The sequence below is a fragment of the Myxine glutinosa genome, chromosome 1 (assembly GCF_964187855.1).
Source record: "Myxine glutinosa chromosome 1, kmMyxGlut1.1, whole genome shotgun sequence".
NCBI lineage: Eukaryota > Metazoa > Chordata > Myxini > Myxiniformes > Myxinidae > Myxine > Myxine glutinosa.
The window spans coordinates 432,046,333-432,072,958 of NC_136261.1; the positions used below are offsets into that span (position 1 = coordinate 432,046,333).

Genomic DNA, 26,626 nt, shown 5'->3' on the forward strand with positions numbered 1-26,626 from the left:
ACGTGCATGTAACAAGCTTATTATCCTCATTCTGGAACTGAGTATTACAAATCAACAAATCATCTCCATCAGCAAACTCCAAAATTCTTTCACCTTCTCCATTTCTCACACCATATCCGTAACCCCCATGACTCCCTCAAAACCGTCCATACTCCTTCCCACATGTCCATTTAGGTCTCCTCCTACCACAACAACTTCCTCATCTTTCACGTTTTCCATCAGCTTCTCTATTGCACACCAGAACTTGTCCTTCTCTTCATCGCTCCGACCAACCTGCGGAGCATATCCCGAGATGACGTTGACCAAGAGCTTTCCAATCATCATTTTCACCATCACCAACCTATCACTCATTCTCGTCACACTCACCACACTGTCTACAAACTCCTCAGAAAACGGGAAACCAAAACCATTCACGCCCCCCGGGCACCCTTGCCACACAAACTTGTATTTCTGTCCCTGCCTACCCTTCACCATTCTCACACCACTTCCCTTCCAACTCGTCTCTTGCACACAACATATGTCCACTCTTCTTCTGACCAATACTTCCACCACTTCTCCTGATCTACCTGTCATTATCCCAATATTCCATGTCCCAAACTCAGAAACCGATCTCCACTTCGGGCTGTACCCTGCCCATATGTCGTTGTAATTGTCATGGTTCTCCTTTTTGAGGCAATGTTTCTATGGCCCTTCCTAACGCCAACCCTCTTAGTCGCCTATTACGACATGCAGGGATACTGTGTACCTATTCTAAACCAGGGTACACACCGGGAATTTTCAGAATATTTTCAGATCACACAAGTTAAAATAATACAAAAAAAACAATGGCAGAAGATCAAGATATTTGTTGACGTGTGATGTTGTATGAAAAAATTCACATACCAGACATGGCTCTTGACCCATAATCCTGAGAGCTGAGGCTGCTGACATCACTGAACCCGATTCCAGAGAAACCATGAACATTTTCCATCTGCACATTTTGGGATTTGAAAATCTTTTCACAGAAACTGGAAAGTTCCCGAATAACATTCTCCAAGTTGACGAAAATACTTCCCAACAGAGAAGACCCCGGAATTTGGAAATCTTGCGGCTTCGAAATAGAATTCATAAATTTGCAGAAGTCAGCATACATCGCAAATTGTAATTTGTCTTTGGCGAGAGAGAGGAGCTCAGTCCGTAATGGACCCGACTCAGTACAAACTCGAATAACCTTCTGATGCTCAATTCCAAGCTTATCGATCACTGCTTGGGCTGTTTCTGCTCTTAGGCCTTGGGACATGAGCCATTCCAATAAGCTCTCCATTGCGCCGATGACCTGCCAGGGATACAAATCTTATGTTAATCAGAGAAAGGTTATACATGTAATTTTCTTCACTCTGTTTGGAATGTTTTGTGAGTTATTTCCATTGACAATCCAATCAATTATTATCCAATAAATGCGGGCTTTTGCATCCAGTTTGTTCACCCGCTGTCCCATTTTGAAAGATTTCTTATCAATCAGCATCTAATGAATGTGTTTTTATATACAGAGAAAAATTAAACCCAGAGTAAACTAGGAGACCATTCGGCCCATTATGATGCGCCACGTCAACACCAGGCAAATTTCATCCACCAAAACGATGCAATTTCATTTGGGGAATGAGGAGAGAAATGTGGATGAGACGATTTGGCATGATCAGCGATATCCCAAGCGTATCAAATACAAATGGGGAAATACATTTATTTTAAAAATACAATTCACCAGATGTCCGTTCGAAGGTAGCGCAAAAACGGCTCAACCGACCGCAACAATATTTTGTGTGTGTAATCGGAGGACCCCCTGGAGTAAAATAGGCAATATTATTATTATTTATTTTTCCAAGTTTTCCAATTTTCCAGTTTTTCCAAACACGATGGAATAATATTTCCCAATATGAACAGTGATGTGGCTTTTGTTGAAATTCTATGTACCAGGAGAGGTAGATCGACTCCTGACGAACTCTTCCTTTATAAACGTGCAGCTCCGAAGCAACACGGCAGCGTGTGCAAAGCGACTGAGAAGCAAGTGTTGCGGCCGCTTCCGTGTTAGATTCGGTGCGCATTCTTCACACATAAACGTGCGACTGAGAAAGAAGTATAGCGGCCGCTTTCGTTTTGCAGAATTCAATCTTTCTTCAAAATGGGCGTCAGGTACCTTTTATATTTGATGATTTGCGTGTGATATGATTCAACAGATTTTTTTTTTTGTTTTTTTTTTATATACTGAATCGAGGCTCGTGAAAGAGCTAACATTTACTTCACAAACAAATCAACCAGACAAACAAAATACACAAAAAGAGGGAGCGGAAGACAAGATGGGGAGCGAAGGGGAAGCACACAAACACAACATCTGAGAGCAGGGAGATGTGTGGAAGGGAGAGGGCCCGGGGGGAGGAGGCATGGGAAGGGGGGGGGGGGGGGAGAGGAATAAAACACAAGGACACCAAGGACTTCCAGGACAGAAGTTGGTATTTCAAAAAAGTGGAATTGGGGTGAAATTAGCGGGGGTAGTAAAGATCAAGGTTTTGGATGGGGGAAGATAAGAGATGGTGGTGAACAGCTGTTTTAAAGACTTGGAGGGTGGAGTGGGATTGAAGAGAGTGATGGAGTTTGTTCCAGAGGCGGGAGAAAAGAGGAATGAAGGAGTGAAGGTGAGCAGAGAGTCTTGATTTTGGCAGTTTAACCATAAGAGGGTTGCAGGCAGATCTTGTGCGACCTGTAGGAATATTTGGGGGACAGAGCCCAGAGAGAGCTGGGGGGGGCAAGACCAGAGAGGAGTCAGAAGAAGACGGAAAGACCACCAACCTGCCTGTGGTGAGTGAGTGAGAGGCCCTTGGAGTTAGCTTCATCGCAGGAGATTCCAATGATTCTGAATGCTTTGGTTTCAACAGCGTGAAGGGGAGCTAGGTGTGAGGCAGGAACACCAGCCCAGAGGGGAGAGCAGTATTCCATTGAGCTGTGGATGAAAGCCTTGTATGTGGTGAGGAGCTCAGGTGTGCCAAGGAAGGACTTCGCACGACAGAGTATGCCCAGTCGGCGACTGGCTTTGGAGGCCAGATTTGAAATGTGGTTTTCCCAGGAAAGATCATGGCAGATAGTGAGACCCAAAAGCTTGAGTGACAGAAATTATTGGAGAGGATTATTCAGAAAGTGGATGGGAGGGTTGTCCAGTCGGTCTTTTTGGAGAGACATCGTAAGTGTGAGAGATTTGTCAGGATTGAAAGGCATGTTCCACTTGTTTGCCCAGTCTGTGATTTTGTCAAGGTCTGCAGAGAGTGAGGAGGCTGCAGACTGCCGATCTGAGGGAAGAAGAATGGAGCGACAGAGAGTAGAGTCGTTAGCAAAGAGATAGAGAGGATTTTCAAGAGAGTCAGAGAGATCATTGATGAATACCAGAAAAAGCACAGGGCCCAGAACACTGCCTTGGGGAACTCCAGCCTGAACAGGAAGAGGAGATGAGAGAAACCCATTTAGGGCCACACATTGACTATGACTAGAGAGGAAGTCCGCCAGCCATGCATGGAGATTTCCATGGATACCAAAAGAGGAGAGTTTGGTGAGCAGAGCGGGGTGCCAGACCGTATCGAAGGCACGTGATATGTCAAGGGAGACTGCTCTAATTTCCTGTTTGGCATTGAGGACCTCCATCCATTGTTGAGAAAGCAGAAGCAGCATGTCCAGAGTGGAGTTTCCAGGTCTGAAACCAAATTGATGATCAGAGATCAAGCCATTGGAGAAGAGGAAAGATTTCATATCTGAAGCAATGATGGATTCCATGACTTTGCTGATAATTGGGAGAAGGCTGATTGGTCTGTAGTTGATGGGATCTGTTTTTGCACCTTTTTTGTGCAAAGCAGTGATGTTGGCAGATTTCCAAGCAGATGGAAGATGACCTTGAGCAAAAGAGAGGGTGAAGAGAACAGAGAGAGGGAGTGAAAGAGCGGTAGAACATGATTTTAGGACCCGTGGGCTGATGCCGTCAGGTCCAGTTGCAGAATCAGAGTCGAGGGTTGACAGAAACTTTTCCACCTTGTCAGGAGGAAAGGACACAGAGTCCAGTAGCAGCTGCGTATGACTGGGTACGGTGGGTACAGAGAGGGATGGGTTTGGGACACAAGATTTAGAGGCAAACACAGAGTTGAGGCATTCAGCTTTTTCACGTGCGGAGTCAGCCGTGTGGCCATTTGAGGTGAGGGAGGGGATGGAGGGGGAACAAACACCAGAAACAGATTTGACCAGACGCCACCAGGATTTGGAAGAGGGAGACAGATAAGAGAGTTCGGTCCTGAGAACGGAGAGATATTGTTTCCTGGCTCTCCTGAGGGTGGACACACACTTGTTTCAGGCTTTGTGAAAGGAAATGAGATTTCCTTCCGTTGGATTTGCTTTCCAGGAGACGAAAGCAAGTTGTTTCTGGACAATAGCCTCACCACAAGATTCCGTGTACCATGGAGGGGAGGAAGGGTATGACAACTGAAGACGAGATGGGATAAATCTGTGCATGAGAGAGAGCAATTTACTTTGGAAGAATTCCCAGGATGAGTTGATGTCAGAGGCAGTAGAGATGGGAGACCAGTCCAGATGATTGATGGTGGCTTGAAGACCGTGCCAGTTGGCCTAAGTGAAATGCCAGACTCGTCAACGCTGAGGAGGCTCTCTGAGAATGGTCAGAGAAATGTCCACTTTAACAAGCACATGATCAGAAGAGCCGATTGGAGCAGAAGAAGAGCAGCAGACATTGTCAGGGAAGTTAGTCATAACCAAGTCCAGAAGAGAAGATGCTCCGTTGACTGAGATCCGGGTTGGGAAATTGACAGATTGTGTCAGTCCCAGTGAGTCACAGAAGTCCTTTGCTGAAGAGCCATGGCTGGTGAGAGAGGTACCCACCCCCAGCCAACTGGCACGGTGACAGTTGAAATCACCACATATGAGGAAGAGAGAGTTGGGATGGGTCGATAGAAGTTGGTCCATATTATCAGACAGCGAGATGTAGATGGAGTCATCACTGTTTGGTGGACGGTACAACACACATATGAACAAAAGGTGGGAGCGAAGGGGAAGCCATAGCCAAAGGTATTCCTGGGGGTGAGGTGGAGAGAGGGCAGTGCAGGGCGAGTGAGGAAGAGAGTTTTTTTTATACAGATAGCAACCCCGCCTCCAGGACGAGGCTCAGGTCTATCATACCGGAGGAGGGAGTAACCTGGGAAAGATACCAAAGAATCAGAGACATCATGAAGGAGGAAAGTTTCTGTTAAGCAGATCACGTCTGGTTTGTCAGAAGCAACCTGTATGGAGAGATCAGTTAAGTTTGAGCGAAGGCCCCGGATGTTTGAGGTCCATACTGTTAAGGAAGAGGAAGGGGAAGCATCGGATACAGAACAGGGGGTGGGGGGGAGCGGTAGGGTAAGATGTGGAAGAGGAGGAAGAGGTAGGGAGAGCTGTTGAAGGAGTGTCAGAGATTACAGAAGAGCTTGGAGAAAGGGAAGAATGGGGCAGACAAAAGGTTTGATGGTGATTTGGTTAGGCGCAGTGAGGTGTTATTTGAGGAGGCTGAAGAGCGAGGCAGAAGGTTGAGGGAGATGAAGGTGAAAGTTGGAAGGGGGAAGAAGCAGGGAGGACGCTTTGAGGAGGAGGGGTGAGAGGGGAGTCTCGGAGGGGAGGAGTGAGGGAGAGTCTCGGTGGGGAGGGGTGTGGGGGGAGTTTAGGAGGGAAGGGGCAGGGGGGGGAGATTTGAAAGGGATGGGTGATGGGGAAGATTTGGAGGGAAGGGGTGATGGGGAAGTTTTGGAAGGGAAGGGGGTGATGGGGAAGATTTGGAGGGGAGGGGTGAGATTGGATTTTGAAAAGTGTATGATTAATGGGAAACGAACATTTATTGCAAAATGAGTTTCTTGAGACATTCGAGTCAAAAATACGTTTGAGGACACTGAAGGATGGGTGGAGTTCTGGAGAGTTTAGGGAATGAATGAAAGATGCACTGTAAGAGATGGAATTTTTTTTTGGAATGAATAGATTTGGTGAGCAAGTCGAAAGCATTCTTTTATAGAAGAAGAAGAAAAAGGTGTTATAGAATATGACATAGTACAGTTCTTCAGGGGACAGATGAAACATTTTTTAACAACGTGATCACGTGATCACGAACAACGTGGTCGAAGAACGAACGAACAAATAAGAACGCACAAACGGATAAGAACAGAGAAGGAAAAAAAAAAATTTTTTTTTTTTTTTTAGATTTTAAAACAAGGAAGTATGGGGTGAAAAGACCGTGAAAAACAGAGACCGAAAGTAATTTCAGTGCGATCGAAGAACCGCTGAGACAAAAACAAAGCCTCAAGCCAAGGTCGGACATGGTGGCCTACTAGTACTACACTAGGCCTCAGAATACACGCCATGAAAAAACCGACGATTCTGTACACAGGTATGAAAAACCAACACCGAGAATCCTATTAAAGACACACCAATAGGTACATACACCGAAAGAAAGATACAGTTTCGACAAAAACACAATTGTGAAAAATTACTTAACTTCGAAAGCGTGCGCGCAGGGACAGCTTTGAATAGACGTGACGACCAATATTGCGCATGCGCAGATGTTTATATGAATCGTTTAAAATAAAAAAGCCTTCAATTTCTGATATTTTGCCCTTTCATTTGGGCTTCCTAATTGAAGCCCCGCCCATAGGGCGGGTACCATTGCTAGTTTTAATAATTCAAAGAAAAGAGAAAAAAGCAATTTTTTGTGGGTTTTTTTTTTAGGGGTGTGGGAGGGGGTTTGGGTGATGGCTGTTCTTGGATGACAAACACACAACATCAACCACACACCACCCCTTGACGAAACCCCCCACAGACACGACACTCCATGTCACTTCACTGAGATGCACACAATCTCCCAATCCATGCTCAAGTCACAAACGTCTTGCCAATATCCCGACACTCTTCTATCTCCAATGCTTCCAAGGTACCTATCTAATCCTAATTTAAACTTATCTATTGGTTATGTTGCCATTGCCTTTCTGGGAGACAATACCATGCATTAACTACTCTCTGAATGAAAGAGCCTTGCCTGACTACAGTATTAACTCTTCTTTTCTTTACGAGGCTGTGGACCCTGGTCCTGTCACTAAGTAGTAATTTAGCAATGAAGAGTAGAAAAGCAAGAGGGCCGATGGGAGTTGTGGGAGATATGTTGAAGGCAGCATGAAGTTGGGGTGTGAAGAGAATGACAGAGATCTGTAATCTGGTGGTGAAAGATGGCTGCATTCTTGTGGTTTGGGAACCGAGTACCGTCGTCCCTCTACACAAGGGGAAAGGTGACCCTATGGTATGTGGCTCATATGGAGCGATAAAGTTATTGGAGCATGGAATGAAGGTATTGGAAAGGGTGTCGGATAGGAGGATAAGGAAGAAAGTGTGGATTGACAAAATGCAGTTTGGATTTATGCCAGGAAGAGGAACGACATACATGCTTTTTATTGTACGGCAGTTGAAGGAGAAGTACATGGAGCAGAGGAAGAAGTTGTTTCTTCGGTTTGTTGATCTGGAGAAAGCATTCGATAGGGTTCCACCTGAAGTAGTGACATGGGCATTGAGGAAGTTAGGAGTGGAGGAATGGTTGATCAGAGTAGGGATGTCGATGTACAAAAGAGTGCGCACAGCTGTATGGACGAAGGACGGGAACAGTGGTGAGTTTGAGGTGAAGGTGGGAGTGCATCAGGGGTCGGTACTAAGTCCACTACTATTTGTCACTGTGATGGAGGTGCTGGCTCAGAATGTAAGGGAAGGTTTACCGTGGGAGTTGTTGTATGCAGATGATCTGGTGTTGATTGCGGAAACTATAGATGGACTGAAGGAGAAGATGAACAAGTGGAAGGAATGTATGGAGACAAAAGGTCTGAAGGTGAATATCGGAAAAACGAAGGCGATGGCAGGTGATAAAGCATGTGGTGAGGTGGAAAGAACTGGGAAGTGGCCGTGTGCTGTGTGCAGGAAGGGTGGCGGAGTGAACTCCATTCGATGTACAATGTGCGCTGAGTGGGTTCAACAAAAATGTAGTTGTCTGAGCGGGTCAATAACCCGTGTGGCAGCGACATTCAAGTGTAAGGTGTGCACAGAGTTGCAGATGGAGGAAATGTTGAGTTGGATCTTGGAGACAGCGTGAAGCTGGAAGGTGTGAAATCATTTTGCGACCAAGGAGACATGCTGAATGAAGAAGGTGGATCAGACTTCTTTTTTTTCTTTGTGTACAAGATCGAGGCTCATGAAAGAGCTAACATTAATCACACTAGGACGTGCCCGTACGTACGTGCTTGCCCGTACGTGCTTGCCCGTACGTGCGTGCAAACAACAACAACAAAAAACAACTTTGAAACCACGTGGCAGTAACGACCACAGAACCCCCCCCCCCTCTATTTACATGAAATGGTTTGGTCCATTCGCAAAGCCAGTAACGACCACAGAACCCCCCCCCCCCCCTCTATTTACATGAAATGGTTTGGTCCATTCGTAAAGCCAAAGCGAACGGCGAACGGCTAAATCGCCATAGCTCGGTAACTACTTGTCCGATTAATATGAAACCTTGAAAAGGCACATCCTCGGGTCCCCAGCAATATACCTGGCAAGTTTCAAGTATATCGGACTGGTAGTTGTCGAGAAACAGCAGTCACAGACAAACAAACACACACACACACACAGACATACACACAGAGATTACTGGAATTATAGATAGATAAAAAGTCAAACCAACACATAAAACACAAACTAAGGGGAGCGGTAGACAAGATGGGGAGAGAGGGGAAAGGACACATACACAACCTTTTTTAGAGCAGGGACATCAGGAGAAATGTGGGAGGGGGAGGGCTTGGGGGGAGGTGGGAGAGGTATAAAACATTTGAACACTGCAAGGACTTCCAGGAAAGAAGTTGGAATTTCAAAAAGAAGTGTATCTGGGGTGAATTAGCGGGGGTAGAAAAGATCATGGTTTTGGATGGGAGAAGATAAGAGATAGTGGTGAACAGCTGTTTTAAAGACCTGCAGGGAGGAGTGGGATTGAAGGGAGTGGGGGAGTTTGTTCCAGAGGTGGGAGAAAAGAGGAATGAAAGAGTGAAGGTGAGCAGAGAGCCTAGATTTTGGCAGTTTAAACATAAGAGGGTTGCTGGCAGATCTTGTGCAACCTGTAGGAATACTAGGGGGACTGAGAACACAGAGAGCTGGGGGAGCAAGGCTGGAGAGGAGTCGGTAGAAGACAGAAAGACCATCAACCTGCCTGCGGTGAGTGAGTGAAAGGCGCTCGGAGTTGGCTTCATCGCAGGAGATTCCAATGATTCTGAAAGCTTTGGTTTCAACAGCGTGAAGCCGAGCTAGGTGTGAGGCAGGAGCACCGGCCCAGAGGGGGGAACAGTATTCCATTGAGCTGCGGATGAAAGCCTTCTATGTGGTGAGGAGCTCAGGTGTGCCAAGGAAGGACTTTCAATCCCACTCCACCCGCCAAGTCTTTAAAACAGCTGTTCACCACCATCTCTTATCTTCCCCAATCCAAAACCTTGATCTTTTCGACCCCCGCTAATTTCACCCCAATTCCACTTTTTTGAAATACCAACTTCTGTCCTGGAAGTCCTTGGTGTCCTTGTGTTTTATACTTCCCCCCCCCCCCTTCCCATGCCTCCTCCCCCCGGGCCCTCTCCCTTCCACACATCTCCCTGCTCTCGGATGTTGTGTTTGTGTGCTTCCCCTTCTCTCCCCATCTTGTATTCTGCTCCCTCTTTTTGTGTATTTTGTTTGTCTGGTTGATTTGTTTGTGAAGTAAATGTTAGCTCTTTCACGAGCCTCGATTCAGTATACAAAAGAAAAAAAAGAAAAAAGGACTTGGCAATGGCTGAGGTGTGCCAAGGAAGGACTTGGCAACGGTTGCAAGAGTGAGATGTGCATGGAAGAAGTTTTGGGAACTGAGTGGTGTGCTAACGAGGAGGGGAGTGTCGTTGAAGCTGAAGGGAAAGGTGTATGCTGCATGTGTGAGAAGTGTTATGATTCATGGGAGCGAGACATGGGTAATGAACATAGAGCAGCAACAAAGACTGGAAAGGGTGGAAATGTGAATGCTTCGGTGGATGTGTGGAGTATCATTGAGAGAGAGTACTACAAATGATGAATTGCAAAATATGATGGGAATAGAGCCTGTGATGGATGCTGTGAAGAGAAACAGTTTGAGATGGTTTGGTCATGTGTTGAGGAAGGATGAAAGTGACTGGTTGAGAAGAGTGATGGAAATGAATGTAGAAGGAAATAGAGGATGGGGAAGATCGAGAAAGACCTGGCTAAAGGTGGTGGAAGAAGAAATGCGGGCAAGGGGGTTAACAAGGGGAGATGCAGAAAATAGGGCAAAATGGAGAAGATTGTCATGGCGCCAGCAAGGCCAACCCTCGCTCTAGCAGGGAAAATGGCCATAAAATGCTTGTTGTTGTTGGCCCCTGGTTCTGTCACTGTCTCAGCTGAATAATTTTTCTCCACTTATTTTGTCTATACCCTTCATTATCTTAAACATCGATCATATCCCATGATAACTGCCTCCTTCTAAAGCTGTCTCCTTCAGGCGCTCCTCGTAGTCGGGTCGAGCTCGGCCTGGAATCAATCCAGTAGGCCTGTGATCAACCAGTAGGCCTGTGCTGAACCCTCTCGATAGCAGCTATTTCTTTCCAGACTAGTGGTGACCAAAACGACAAACAATATTCCAGATGAGGCCTCACTAAGTGTTCAAGTACATACTTCAATTTTCATATAATAATGATATGAAAGATCGTGAAAAAAATCCAGAAGTTTAGTGCCACTGAAGCAGTCTCATCCATCACCAGTATGGCCTTGTATACTGCAACAAACTGACGTTGTATCACACTTTAGAAAATGGACGTTTTATTGATCAATATAGAACACTGTGTCAATTGGCCTTGTACTTCATTGAGTCTTCTTCACCCCAATCCAGACCCTCTTACATGCCAGGCCTTCTCATGCCAATAATATCAATATGTACCATGGTTCTTGAAAGCACGAGTATTATGAAGGCGATTTGTGTTAAACAATATTCAAGTACTAGCAGAAGTACCCGGCGTTGCCGGGTGGGGGAGGAGGAGGGGAGGGGGGGAAAGAGGAGGGAGGGAAGTGGAGGGGAGGGGAGGGAGAGGAGGGAAGGGGTGTGAGGTATGGGGAGGGGAGGGGGGGATGGAAGATGGGAGGAGAGTGGGGTGGAGGGGAAAGGGGAGGAAGGGGGGAAGAGGAGGGGAGGAGGGAGGGGTGAGGTGGGGGAAAGGAGGAGGGAGGGGGGAGGCAGGAGAGGAAGGGTGTTCATATATATGTTGGTGGGTGAATGGGGTGAATGTGGCATTCATCACGTTTCTGAGGTAAGTGTGATGCGGATCAGAAAGAAGAAGAAGCCGCACCACCAACTTTGTGCACTTTCGGAATTGTTTGATTTATTTGTATTCAAATGCCTGGTGATTGTTTTTTTATTTATTTATGCAAATGTGCACTCGTATATAACTTTCATTAATTAAAAAAGGCTTAGGCACTATCGAGCGATTTTTTTTTTTTTAACTCCAAAAAAACGATCTTTTTTTTTTTCATTGCCTTTATCATAGTCAGTCTTCCATGTGTGAACTCGTAGACAAATTCAATTATTTTCACTTTTACGTTTACGTTTACGTTTACACATGGTAACCTAACTCGCTCCCTCGCCAGATGAAGATCCTGAATGACTCTGCAATCAAACAAACGACGTCTTGCTAATGCCACATCGTGGGCGTGGCCAACATGGCCTCATGCTCCCAGGTGATTGGCTAACTCACTCGCGAGCCTGACGAAGATCCTGAGCGAGCCATAAAAGGTAACCGATAACATGCAAATTGACGGCGCAGGCAGTGATGTATATATGGGCCTGGGGTCTAGTGCCTTCTTCCTTGCAATCTTAAAAATTGTCACGTGATCGCTCTGAGCTGTGGCAGAGGCAGAGGCTGTAATGTTCAGAACCCAATAGGGAAATGCGCTAAGTTATGGCTAAAAATATGGATTTAAAGATGAAAGAAAAGAAAAACTCGGCCTCGGACAAACCCCCCCTCCCTCACCCCCCCCCCCCCCCCCCCTACACGCACAGGAGCCTTGACCCCCATACATTCGCAGAGAGTGTAAACGGGCAGGGTATCAGGCAACTTAAACTTGGCATCCTGACCTGGCTCGTACTTCCAAACTTAATTCTTCAGACGCTGGTGATCAGGCTGCCACTGATAATCCCCACATAATCCCAATGCAGCCTGCGTGGGAGTATAGCCACTGATATATAGTACACCAGGCAGTGTGGAGTATGGCGGCAAGGATGGAACATCACGTGATCGCTCTGAGCGAATCAGTGAGCTGCTCTGGCACAGGCTGAGATCAGTGTATGATGTTCATCGCTGAAATGCGCTAAGTTAAATATGAATAAAAAATATGGAACTCGTCATCGGAGATCATTTTTAGGTAGGCCACATCCTTCCCAGGCCCAATGGCCATGTCTATGCCAAAAATAAAGTACGTGAGCCTCTCTGTTTAGGAGTCTATAGGCAACACACACACACACACACACACACACACACACACACACACACACACACACACACACACACACACACACACACACACACACACACACACACACACACACACACACACACACACACACACACACACACACACACACACACACACACACACACACAAACTGTGTTTTATTTATATAGATCGATTTCATTCAATTTAAATGAACGTTTAAAAGTGTAAAGTAAAAACAATTCCAGGTTTTACCACCATTTTATCCAGTGGCTATTGCACCACCTTATCATTCTAACATGTCACAAGAAGGGGCATTCTTGGGGAAAATGCCAGGGGCATAGAAAAGACCCCTCTATATGGTATGTGCCATGTGGCAAACTATCGAAAAGAAGGGACATTCCATATCTAGTATAAAATGCCAAACAATACAAAATAAGGGACATTCAAAAATATCGCATGCATGCTGGACTACCCTTGTGTTCTTAGGAGGAACCAAGTAATGTTCTCGGAATGTTCATATGAAGGGGTATCCTACATCTAGCAAATGAAATACATTTACTTCTTCATGCAGCTGTATGATTCAAATTGGCATTTTTCCCCAAGAATATCCCTTCTTTTCTATTGTGTGCCACATGGCACATACCATTGTACCATACAGAGGGGTCTTTTCTTTAGTTTGTCACATGGCACATACTGTGGCGGACACGAAAGCTCACTGGCGTGATGACATCATTCCACGCACCAAGTGGGCGGCGGCCACGCCCGAGGGGTAGGCGTGGCCTCAGGATATACACCGGGCGCGCAGCCCGGAGCGCTCCAGTGCTACAGTGAGCTCTTATAATAAAGACCATACAAACTTACCGCGTTGTCCGCTTCCTCCTTGGTGGCAAGTAGTGCGCGTAGCACCATGCTTCATTGGTGACCTCCGACATTCTAGTCAGCCGTCGCTGACCACCCGAACCCGCCACAGCAATGGCAACCAACGCGGTCTCCATCAAACTCCCCGAGTTCTGGGAGTCACAAGCTGTAGTTTGGTTCCTGCAGGCAGAAGCCCAGTTCCGACTTCGAGGCATCACGGTGGACAAGACCATGTACTGCCACGTGGTCGCCGCTCTCGGGCCCGGCACGGCCGCGCGCGTCGTATCGGTCCTAATGGATCCACCAGCCGACGGCAGGTACGAGGCGGTCAAGCGTCTCCTCCTCACTATGTTCGGCCTCACGGTCGACGCTCGAGCCGACTGCCTCCTGGACCTCCCCGAGCTCGGTGACACACAACCGTCGGACCGCATGGACCATATGTTGTCGCTGATGGGCGACGAAGCCCTGAACGCTCTGTTCCGGGCGTTATTTCGACGCCAGCTGCCGGCACGAGTCCGCCTCGCTTTGGCCGGTTCTGCGACAATGGAAACCCAAGCTCTCGCTGCCGAGGCCGACAAGTACGTTTTTTTTTTTTTTTGGGTATCCAAGATCGAGGCTCGTGAAAGAGCGAACATTAATCACACAGAAAGACAAACAGACACATAAGAAAATAACATCGGGAGCGGTAGACAAGATGGGGAGAGAAGGGGAAGGACACAAACACAACATTTGAGAGCAGGGACCGAGAGACATGGAGACATCGAGAGAACTGTGGGAGGGAGAGGGCTTTGGGGGGGGAGGCATGGGAAGGGTGGGGGTGGGAGAGGTATAAAACATATGGACACTGCCAGGACTTCCAGGAAAGAAGTTGGAATTTCTAACATGGTGGATCTGGGGTGAATTAGTGGGGGTAGAAAAGATCAAGGTTTTGGATGGGGGAAGATAAGAGATGATGGTGAACAGCTGTTTTAAAGACCTGGAGGGAGGAGTGTGATTGAAGTGAGTGTGGGAGTTTGTTCCAGATGCGGGAGAAAAGAGGAATGAAAGAGTGAAGGTGAGCAGAGAGCCGAGATTTCAGCAGTTTAACCATCAGAGGGTGGCTGGCAGATCTTGTGCGACCTGTAGGAATATTTGGGGGACAGAGCACAGAGAGAGCTGGGGGAGCAAGGCCGGAGAGGAGTCGGTAGAAGACAGAAAGACCACCTACCCGCCTGCGGTGAGTGAGTGAAAGGCCCTCAGAGATAGCTTCATCGCGGGAGATTCCAATGATTCTGAAAGCTTTGGATTCAACAGCGTGAAGCCGAGCCATGTGTGAGGCAGGAGCACCAGCCCATAGGGGAGAACAGTATTCCATTGAGCTGCGGATGAAAGCCTTGTATGTGGTGAGGAGCTCAGGTGTGCCTAGGAAGGACTTCGCATGACGGAGGATGCCCAGTCGGCGACTGGCTTTGGGGCCAGCTTGGATATGTGGTTTTCCCAAGAAAGATCATGGCAGATAGTGAGACACATAAGCTTGAGCGACAGAACTTCTTGGAGAGGATTGTTGAGAAAGTAGATGGGAGGGTTGTCCAGTCGATCTTTTCGGAGAGACATAGTAAGAGTGTGAGATTTGTCAGGATTGAAAGACATGTTCCACTTGTTTGACCAGTCTGTGATTTTGTCCAGGTCTTCAGAGAGTGAGGAGGCTGCAGACTGCTGATCTGAGGGAAGAGGAATGGAGCGGCAGAGAGTGGAGTCATCAGCAAAGAGATAGAGAGGATTTTCCAGAGAGTCGGAGAGATCATTGATAAAGACCAGAAAAAGCACAGGACCCAGCACACTGCCTTGGGGAACTACAGCCTGAACAGGAAGGGGAGATAAGAGAAATCCATTCAGGGCCACATGTTGACTGCGACCAGAGAGGAAGTCCGCAAGCCATGCATGGAGATTTCCATGGATACCATAGGAGGAGAGTTTGGTGAGCAGAGCTGGGTGCCAGACCGTATCGAAGGCACGTGATATGTCAAGGGAGACAGCTCTGATTTCCTGTTTGGCATTGAGGACCTCCATCCATTGTTGAGACAGCAGAAGCAGCATGTCCAGAGTAGAGTGACCTGGTCTGAAACCAAATTGATGATCAGAGATCAAGCCATTGGAGAAGAGGAAAGATTTCATATCCGAAGCAATGATGGATTCCATGACTTTGCTGATATTTGGGAGCAGGCTGATTGGTCTGTCGTTGCAAGGATCTGTTTTTGCACCTTTTTTGTGTAAAGCGGTAATGTTTGCTGATTTCTAGGATGCTGGCAGATGACCTTGAGCAAAAGATATGGTGAAAAGAACAGAGAGAGGGTGAGATAGAGCGGCAGAGCAGGATTTTAGGACCCATGGGCTGATGCCGTCTGGTCCAGTTGCAGAATCAGAGTCGAGGTTTGACAACAACTCCTCCACCTTGTCAGGAGAGAAGGACACAGAGTCCAGGAGCAGTTGGGTTCGACTGGGAAGGGTGGGAACAGAGAGATGGGTTTGGGACTAAGGATTTTGAGGCAAACACAGAGTTGAGGCATTCGGCTTTGTCACGTGCGATGTCAACTGTGTGGCCATTTGAGGTAAGGGAGGGGATGGAGGGGCACAAACACCAGAAACGGATTTGACCAGACGCCACCAGGATTTGGAGGAAGGAGACAGGTTTGAGAGTTCATTCTTGAGTGAGGAGAGATAGTGCTTCCTGGCACTCCTGAGGGTAGACACACACTTGTTCCGAGCTTGGTGGAAGGAACTGAGATTGCCTTCAGTTGGATTAGCCTTCCAAGAGGCAAAGGCAAGTTGTTTCAGGGCAACTGCCTCACCACAAGATTCAGTGTACCATGGACGGTAGGAAGGGTAAGACAACTGAAGGCGAGATGGGATAAATCTGTGCATGAGAGAGATCAGTTTGCTTTGGAAGAATTCCCAGGAAGAATTGATGTCAGAGGCAGTGGCGATGGGAGACCAATCCAGACGATTGATGGCTGCTTGAAGACCGTCCCAGTCGGCCTGAGTGAAATGCCAGACTCGTTGACGCTGAGGAGGCTCTATGTGAATGGCCAGAGAGATGTCCACTTTGACAAGCACATGATCAGAAGAACTGATTGGAGCAGAAGAAGAGCAGCAGACATTAGCAGGGAAGTTTGTCATAACCAAGTCTAGAAGAGAAGATACTCCATTGGCTGAGATCCGGGTCAGGAAATTGACAGATTGTGTCAATCCCAGTGAGTCACAGAAGTCCTTTGCTGAGGTGCCATGACTGGTGAGAGAGGAACCCACACCCAACCAGGTGGCATGATGACAGTTGAAGTCACCACATATGAGGAAGAGAGAGTTGGGATGAGTGGATAGAAGTTGGTCCATGTTGTCAGACAGTGAAATGTAGATGGAGTCATCACTGTTTGGGGGATGGTACAGGACACATATGAACAAAAGTTGGGAGCGGAGAGGAAGCCGTAGACAGAGGTACTCCTGGGGGTGAGGAGGAGAGAGGGCAGTGCCAGGAGAGTGAGGAAGAGAGTTTTTGATAAAGATAGCCACCCCACCACCAGGCCGAGGCTCAGGTCTATCATACCGGAGGAGGGAGTAACCAGGAAGAGATATTAAGGAATCAGAGACATCTTGAAGGAGGAAAGTCTCTGTTAAGCAGATCAAGTCTGGATTGTCAGAAGCAACCTGTATGGAGAGATCAGTCAGGTTTGAGCGAAGGCCCCGGATGTTTGAGGTCCATACCGTTCATGAAGAGAGAGGGGGAGCATCGGGTACAGGACAGGGGAGGGGAGGAGTAGGGTAAGATGAAGGATGAGAGGGGGAGGTAGGGAGAGCAGTTGATAGTGTGTCAGAGATTGCAGAAGAGTTCCAAGAAAGGGAAGGATGAGGAGGATGAAAGGTTTGATGGTGAAGGGATGAGGCACAGTGAGGGGTTGTTTGAGGGGGGGGCAGAGGAAAGTAGAAGGTTGGGGGGGGGTGGAGGTATGAGATAGAAGGGAGACGAAGTGGGGAGGAGGCAGCTTTGAGGAGGAGGGGGGAGGAGCGAGAATTGGAGAGGAATGGTATGGGGGGAGATTTGAATGGGAGGGGCAAGAGGGGAGTTTAGAAAGTGGATGATTAATGAAAGACGAACATTGAAAACAAATTGGGTTTATTGTGATTTTCAAGTTAGCAATCCGATTCAGAACGATGGAGGAGGGATGGAATGAATGTGAATTTAGACCATGTATTGAGGGAGACGTATAAGAAATTGAATTTCTTTTTTTTGAAGTGGAATGAGTTGGAGAGGAAATTGAGAAAAGTCTTTTAAATAGGAAGAAAAACAGCGTGTTGTAAAATACCACTGAGTAAAACACTGAAGGGGAAAGGTTAAACATATTTAAATAATATTTAAACAGAACCGTGAACAATCTTATGTGCACAAAATACCAATGGGGGGGAGTGTCGAGAGGGACCACCACGAGTCACGTGAACAGGGCAAACGGTGGATGGCAAGGAGATAATGGGGGCGGGGCGAACAGCACACCTGGACAGAAAATTCAGGATGAGACAACAGTACACGTGGAGAAAGGAAAATAAATGTTTTTGTTTTTTTTGGTTTTTGGGGGGGGGCAGGGTGGGGGGGTGGGGATTTAGAATGTTAGACAGAGTATTATGTTCGGGGTTGAAGGGAAAAAACTAAGAGCCAAGCAAAACACGCTTAAGTTAACAAACACCGACGAGGGTACAACTCCAAGGCCGCACACGAGGAGCAGAACACGATTAATTAATTAAGAGTTACAGGAAATTCAAACCAAAACTAACTATAATCAAACAATAACGAATGGACGATAAAATAATGAGTTGAAATTTGACAATCTATCTGGGGAAATGGGGGAGAAACACGTGGTCGAAGAACGAACGAACGAATAAGAATGATTAAACGAATGAGAACAGAGAAGGAAATGTTTTTTTTTTGTTTTTTTTGAGTTGAGATTTACATAAGGAAGTAGGCTATGGGGTGAAAAGACTGGGAAAACAGAGAACGAAAGTTATTGGATCACAAACGACGGACCGCTGAGAGAAAAACAAAGCCTCAAGGTTGTACAGTGTACACTTTACAAGGCCTCAAGACATGACACGAATTAACACGATTTTCAATACAGGTATGAAAGATTTGCACCAAAAATCTTCGTCGGGAGACAATACATACACCATAAAATAAATACAGTTATAACGAAAATACAAATGGGAACAATTACTTAACTTCGATTTCGATGAGAAGCGTGGAGAGCTAAGAATAAACGAACCCTCGCCAGCAAGACCGGAAACGGAAGTCCTACTTTGCGGTTTTGGACACGCAGGCGAGTTTTGGCGTGGCCGTCGCGGCTCCCGGGGCTGTCCCTGATGCCGATGCACCACACCTCTTGGATCTCGGGGCTGATGCGCACTTCGTGTCCGCCGCTATGCCCCGCCCACCACCACCACCACCGTGGAGAAAACCGCGGCCTCCGCCGAATCCGCCGCCCACCTGGTGTTTTTTCCACGCCAGGTTCGGCCACGAGGCTCGGCAGTGTCGGCCGCCTTGCTCATTTGTCAGGTCGGGAAACGATCGAGCTGGCGCTCGGTGGCAGCTGTGAGCGTCGGCAATTCAAACAGCCTCCTATACATCACGGACACCTTGTCCGGGCGCTGTTACCTGTGCGACACGGGAGCGCAGGTGAGTGTCGTTCCTGCCGGTACATCCGACAAGCAAACCGCGGGCCGAGGTCCCGCGCTGCTTGCGGCCAATGGTACGTCCATACGCACGTACGGAAAACGCTGTCTCTCTCTGCGGTTCGGAGGGCAGGTTTTCCGTTGGTCGTTCGTCACAGCCGACGTGCCCATGGCACTGCTCGGCACGGACTTCTGATGTGTTAATGGACTTTTGGTGGACGTAAAGCGCAGAAGGCTTGTCCAGGCTGAGACGTTCAGCTCGCTCGCGTGCGCGCTGCCCGGCTCGTTGAGCAGCTCACGGAGCGGCTCATCGAGCGGCTTGCTGAGCGGTTAGGTTCCGGCCAGGTTCATCTGTACGCTTCCGGCAGCGGATGAATTCACCCACCTCCTCGCCGGCTTCCAGGCCCTCACGCGGCCCACCTTCTCGGCGGGGGACATCAAGCACGGGGTGGAACACCACATTCCTACCGCCGGGCCACCGGTCTACGCCCGGGCACGCCGCCTCAAGCCGACGAAGCTCACGGTAGCGAAAGCGGAGTTTGCTACGCTGGAGCGGCTCGGCATCGTGCAGCGCTCCGAGAGTGCGTGGGCGTCCCCTCTCCACATCGTGCCCAAGCCCGGCGGGGGATGGCGACCGTGCGGGGACTACCAGCACCTCAACGACACCACCAACCCCGACCGCTACCCCGTCCCCCACATCCAGGACTTCTCCGCCTGGTTGGCGGGCATGTACTTCTTTTCAAAGGTGGACCTCATACGCGGCTACCATCAGGTCCCCATCAGGCCGGAGGACATCCCGAAGACGGCGGTCATCACGCCTTTTGGGGCTTTTCGAATTTCTTTGGATGCCCTTCGTTTTGAAAAATGCGGCTCAGGCGTTCCAGCGCCTAATGGACAGCGTCTTGCGTGACTTGGATTTTTTGTACGTCGACCTGGACGACATCCTCATCGCCAGCGCGTCCCGCGAAGAGCACCTTCACCATCTCCGCACGCTTTTCGAACGCCTGGGCCAGCATGGCCTCATCGTGAACCCCACCAAGTGCCGGTTCGGCGTCACCGGCATCGACTTTTTGGGGCACCGCGTCACCAGGCATGGGGCCGTCCCCCTACCGGGCAAGGTGGAGGCGGTGAAGGGGTTTCCGCGCCCCCGCACGATCAAGCGGCTCCAGGAGTTCCTGGGCATGGTAAACTTTTACCATTGGTTCCTGCCCCGCATCGCCCAGCTCCTGCGCCCCTTGCATGAGGCCCTTCGAGGGAAGCCGGGCAAAGGTGACATTACCTGGACCGAGCAGATGGACGTGGCATTCGCGGGTGCGGAGTTCACCTTGGCTAATGCCACCATGCTCGCGCACCCGATGCACCGATCGCCCTCACCACCGACGCCTCGGACTACACTGTGGGCGCGGTGCACGAGCAATGGGTGCGTGGTGCCTGGCAACCACTGGCATTCTTCGGCCGGCAGCTTCGCCCGCCCGAACGCCGTTACAGTACCTTCAACCGCGAGTTGCTCGGGCTTCACCTGGCGGTCAGGCACTTCCGCCATCTGCTCGAGGGCCGTGCGTTCACGGCCTGCGTCGACCACAAGCCGCTGTTCTTCGCGATGGGCATGGTCGCCGAGCTGTGGTCAGCCCGGCCGCAGCGTCACCTCTCGGCCGTGTCCAAATACATGACGGACATCCGGCACGTCGCGGGAAAGGACAACCCGGTGGCGGATTGCCTTTCCTGGTCTGTCGCCCATGCAGTCCACCTTGGCATAGACTATGCCCGGATGGCGGCGGACCAGGCCGCCGTCTCCCGGGGTCCAGGCCCTGCGGACCACCGTCACGGGCCTCCGCGTCACCGAGGTGCCGTTTGATGGCGCGGGAACGGCCCTCGTGTGTGACGTCTCCCCCGGGCGGCCTCGCCCCATCGTGCCCGCGGGCTGGCAGCGCCAGGTTTTTGACGCCATCCCCGGCCTGTCCCACCCGGACACGGCCTCCCAGAGGTTGGTCGCCGACAAGTTTGTCTGGCATGGCCTCCGGAAGGCCGTCCGCGGCTGGACCAGGATGTGCCTTGTGTGCCAGCGCGCGAAGGTGCACCGACACACCCAGGCCCCATTGGCCCCGTTTACGGTGCCGGAACGTAGGTTCGACCACGTTCACGTGGACCTGGTGGAACCTCTGCCCCCCTCGCGGGGTTTCACCCATGTCCTCACCATGGTGGAGCGCACCACCCGGTGGCCGGAGGCCGTGCCTTTGGCGGCGACGACGGCAGCGGATGTCGCGCAGGCATTCATCGCCACCTGGGTCACCTGGTTCGGTGCCCCCTCGGACATCTCGTCCGACCGCGGCCCCCAGTTCACCTCGGAGCTCGGGGGGCGGTCACGCGGGGGCTCGGGGTCCAGCTGCATGGAACCATGGCCTACCACCTCCAGGCCAACGGCCTGTGCGAGCGCTTCCACTGCTCCTTGAAGGCCATGCTCCGGGCCACCCTCCGCGACGGCGGCTGGGTCGACAGGCTCCCCTGGGTCCTGCTGGGCCTCCGGATGGCGCCCAAGAACGACCTGCGTGCCTCCACGGCGGAGTTGGTTTTTGGACAACCGCTGCGGGTGCCGGGCGAGTTCCTCCCCGACCCCACGGAACAATGGTCCGCGGCGCAGGATCGCTCCGTGCTGCAGGAGACTGCCCGGAGGTTCGCCCCGGTGCCGACGGCGCACCACGGGCACCCACCTACGTACGTCGCCCCGGAGCTTTGCACCGCGGAGTACGTCTTCGTCTGGCACGACGCCCACCGGACACCACTGCGGCCCCCGTACGACGGGCCTTTCCATATGCTGGAGACCGGGGTGAAACATTTCACCCTGGACATCGGCGGTACTCCCGACTGCGTCTCAGTGGATCGCCTCAAGCCGGCCCACCTCGACGTGGACCACCCACCGCCGGTGGCTCGGCCCCCGCGCCGTCCAGCACCGCCGGCACGCCACCCCCCTGTCCGGCACCCATCCGGGGTACAGCCGGAGGCATCCCAGCTGGCATCCCTGCACCCCAGATGCCGCCAGTCGCCAGAGGGCGCTTCGGTCGGGTCATCCGTTTGCCCCCGCAAACTGGCCCTCCAGGTGCGCGGGAATTTTGGGGGGGGTGCGTGTGGCGGACACGAAAGCTCACTGGCGTGATGACATCATTTTGCGCACCAAGTGGGCGGCGGCCACGCCCGAGGGGTCGGCGTGGCCTCAGGATATACACGGGGCGTGCAGCACGGAGCGCTCCAGTGCTACAGTGAGCTCTTATAATAAAGACCATACAAACTTACCGCGTTGTCCGTCCGCTTCCTCCTTGGTAGAAAGTAGCGCGCGTAGCACCGCGCTTCAATACCATATAAAGGGGCCTTTTCTATATTTTGTAACAAACCGTATAAAGGGGCCTTTTCTATATTTTGCAACAAACCATATAAAAGGGCCTTTCCCATGCCCCTGGCATTTTTTTCCCCAAGAACATATAATTATATAGATATATCCATCAAGTGAATTGGTTGAAAAATGACGATTTATGTCACCGTAATGTTAGACCTATTTCCCTCAAAAACAACCCACTTCCAGTTTTGCATGCCACTGATGCAGTGCCCCCTGTTTCCAAGAGGCTGGTACTCATTTTGCCGACTTCAAAAGGATTACAGGCCGTGTCAACCCACGTGGTTATTTTAACGGCGTGACCCGAACATCTTAAAGCAGCCACATTAACCATGAAGCCAACACCAGGATTAGTTTCACAGGTAACGAAGTAGAACGGCACTCGGATCGCACAAACGTCCACCAGGATAAACAGGTAACGTTTTGTATCCCCTGATAGACCGGATCTGTATTCGGACCTGAACCTAATACTAATCAGCTCTTCTTCTTCTTCTTCTTCTCGCTTACCCATCTCATCCCCAAGATCCGTCATAATCAATCCACATCTCTGACATATTGTGCTTTTTATTTTTACCTTCGCAAAAGCGGAAGGTTATGTTTTGATCGCTGTGTATTTATTTGTATGTCTGTGTGTGTGTATGTTAATCGCATAACTCAAAAAGTATTCAACCGAATTGCATGAAATTTGGTGGGATGATTGGTTATTATACGGGACACATTTGATTAGATTTTGGGAAACAGATTTGCTCAAATTCTGACTATTTTTAACTCGATCGTATTTCACTCAAAGTTATGAGCGACTGAAGAAGAAGATGTCCATCCAGGACGTCATCACTATAACGCGATCTCCCGCGATCATTTCAACCTCAAAAAAAATTATAATTGCAGATTTGACAATAGATGAGGCATATTAACAAACGAATGAAACAGATTTGCTCAAATTCTGACTAATTTTAACTCGATCGTATTTCACTCAAAGTTATGAGCGACTGAAGAAGAGGATGTCCATCCAAGACGTCATCACTATAACGCGATCTCCCGCAATCATTTCAACCTCAAATGAAATTCAAATTGCAGATTTGTCAATCGGGGAGGCATATTAACAGACGAATGAAACAGATTTGCTCAAATTCTGATTTTTAAAAATCGATCGCATTTCACATAAAGTTTCACATCGCATACACTCCCATGCCAAGTACAGAACAGTAGCTGCGGCGAAGGTATGCGCTCTACCGAGTGCCCGGATTCTAGTTATGTATGTTTGTGTTTAATCATAATGTTCGCCCTATATCTCTATTAATATTATATGAAGAATCACTTCAAATGATCGTTTTACAGAATATCTTTCTCAGTATTAATAACAAAATGAGAAACGCCGAACAAACCTTTTCCTCAGAAGATCCGAACCGATCACTGTTTCAGCCGCTTGTGGAAAAGGACACGGAGCCGATGTTAATTCAAGAAAGCCATATTCCACGTGCAGAACGAAAGTGACTCCGGAAGTCCATCGCCCACCGCATTACCGTGCGTGCCATAATCACCCACTCGGCGGTGTATGTGTTTTGCAACAATATAACACACATAACAACTGTTATGTTTGGAATTCACATGTTATAATACACGTGTAATTTATGTTTCGAATTCACACGTTATAATTCATATGTTGGGAAAACGGAAGTGACGTGAGGTTTGGAGAGTGGGAGGAGCTGAGCGGACACGGGGTTTTTTGAGGTCCAATGGGCATGCTGCGCTGTGTTGCAAATTTCTAATTAAACCGTTGATGTCACAACGAGTACGTTTCGTGTGATTGCTTGATACAACTAGATGGTATTCATAGCATACTTGCCCTGCACAGTCAACTTAGTGTGAGCCAACTCTTCTGTTTTTGAATGATTCTTTTTTTTTGGATCCAATATGGCTGCCAGACCACGTGAGCGATGACATCATAAATTTATATTCTCTCAATAAATGTTGCGTGGATCACGCTCAATACATTTCAAACTGATCAGACAAAGCGTTGTCCCTGTCGAATTATGATGTCATAATTATGGCACCAATGACATCATCGTTAACAATACTTATTCCCCACATGGAGTTATTTAGAATGAGCCACGTTTCAATTTTTTGCCCGTAGAGCGGTTTTGGATATGTGGAGGTGCAACGTTTTTCGGTTTTTCCAAGATGGCACCTGTAACACATGACCTATGACGTCATGATTATCATTAACATATTCTGAAGGAGGAGGCGCTCCTGTGGTGAAAATTGTGTCCATCAGACCAACAGTTGTTGAAAAAAAATTAAAAATTATCGGATGTATGTTGTATTTGTCAAATTAGGACGTCAGAACGAAAGAAACGATGACATCATCATTAACATATCTTATTCCCCATGGAGATTCGGTGACAATGAGCCAGGTCTCAATTTTTTCCATGGAGTGGTTTCAGCTATATAGAGGTGCAAAGTTTTTCCAAGATGACGCCTGTGCCACGTCACCTATGACGTCATAATAATCATTTAAATATTCTGAAGGAGAAGGCCCTCCTATGTTTTTATGTTTTGCTATGCATTATGTTTTGCACTCTGTCAAAGCGTCTTTGGGCTTCCTGAAAAGCGCTATATAAAATAAATGCATTATTATTATTATTATTATGGTGCAAATTTCGTGTCAATCAGACCAAGAATTGCAGAGAAAAAAAATTCATACTGATTGAATCAAGCATTGCACTTGTCGAATTATGATGTCATAATTAAAGTACCAATATCATCATTAACACATCTTATTCCCCAAGCAGAGTACTTGACAATGAGCCATGTTTCAGTTTTTTTCCATGGAACGGTTTCGGAGAAATAGAGGTGCAACCTTTTTTCGATTTTTCCAAGATGGCGCCTGTACCAAGTGACATATGGCATCGTAATTATCATTTTTTAAATTCCACAGGAGGAGCCGCTCATATTCTGAAAATGTCGTGCCTGAAACAGTTGCAGAGGAATTTATTTTTTCATACTGATCAGAGCAAGTGTTGTACTTGTCGAATTATGAGGTCATAATTAAGGCACCGATGACATCACTATCAACACTAGCGTGACTCGGTGCGCTCCGCTCGCCTCACAACACGTCGTTTCAGAGGGGTAGGCATCTTTGACCTTTCAGCAGGGTAGGCATATGGTGTTTTGGGTCTTCATGGCCATTTGGGGCTACAGGGTATTTTGGATCTGCTGGGCCTTTAAGGGTATTTTGGGTCTTTGAGGTGTTTTGGGTCTTCAGGGTCTTTTGGGTCTTTGGTGTCTTCAGAGGCTTTTGGGTCTTCAGTGTCTTTTTGGTCTTCGAGGTCTTTTGGGTCTTCGGGGTCTTTTGGGTCTTCGGGGTGTTTTGGGTCTTCAGGGTGTTTCGGGTTGTTTTTTTTAATGCAGAATCGAGGCTCGTGAAAGGGCTAACATTTATCACACAAACAAAATATATAAAAAGAGGGAGCGGTAGAAAAGATGGGGAGAAAAGGGGAAGCACACAAACACAACATTTGAGAGCAGGGACATCGGGAGATGTGTGGGAGGGAGAGGGCTTGGGGGGAGGAGGCGTGGGAAGGGGGGTGGGGGGTGGGAGAAGTGTAAAACACAAGGACACCAAGGACTTCCAGGAAAGAAGTTGGTATTTCAAAAAAGTGGATTTGGGTTGAAATTAGCGGGGGTAGAAAAGATCAAGGTTTTGGATGGGGGAAGATAAGAGATGGTGGTGAACAGCTGTATTAAAGACCTGGAGGGAGGAGTGGGATTGAAGAGAGTGAGGGAGTTTGTTCCAGAGGCGGGAGAAAAGAGGAATGAAAGAGTGAAGGTGAGCAGAGAGTCTTGATTTTGGCAATTTAACCATAAGAGGGTTGCAGGCAGATCTTGTGCGACCTGTAGGAATATTTGGGGGACAGAGCCCAGAGGGAGCTGGGGGGGGGGGCAAGGCCGGAGAGGAGTCGGCAGAAGGTTTCGGGTTTGCTGGATGTTTTGTGTCTTCGGGGTGTTTTGGGTCTTTGGGGTGTTTTGGGTCTTCGGGGTGTTTTGTGTCTTCGGGGTGTTTTGAGTCTTCGGGATGTTTTGGGTATTCTGGGTGTTTTGGGT

General features: G+C 48.7%; 1 protein-coding gene across 1 annotated transcript in view; it reads right to left on the reverse strand.

Moving 5' to 3' along the window:
* Nucleotides 1–888: 888 nt before the first annotated feature.
* Nucleotides 889–26,626, reverse strand: part of LOC144888354 (uncharacterized) — a 304,399-nt gene continuing 278,661 nt past the window's right edge. The window contains exon 5 of the mRNA XM_078766041.1: nucleotides 889–1,315. Within this exon, the coding sequence (XP_078622167.1) occupies nucleotides 1,233–1,315 (83 nt within the window). The 3' untranslated portion in view covers nucleotides 889–1,232. The remainder of the gene's footprint in view (nucleotides 1,316–26,626) is intronic.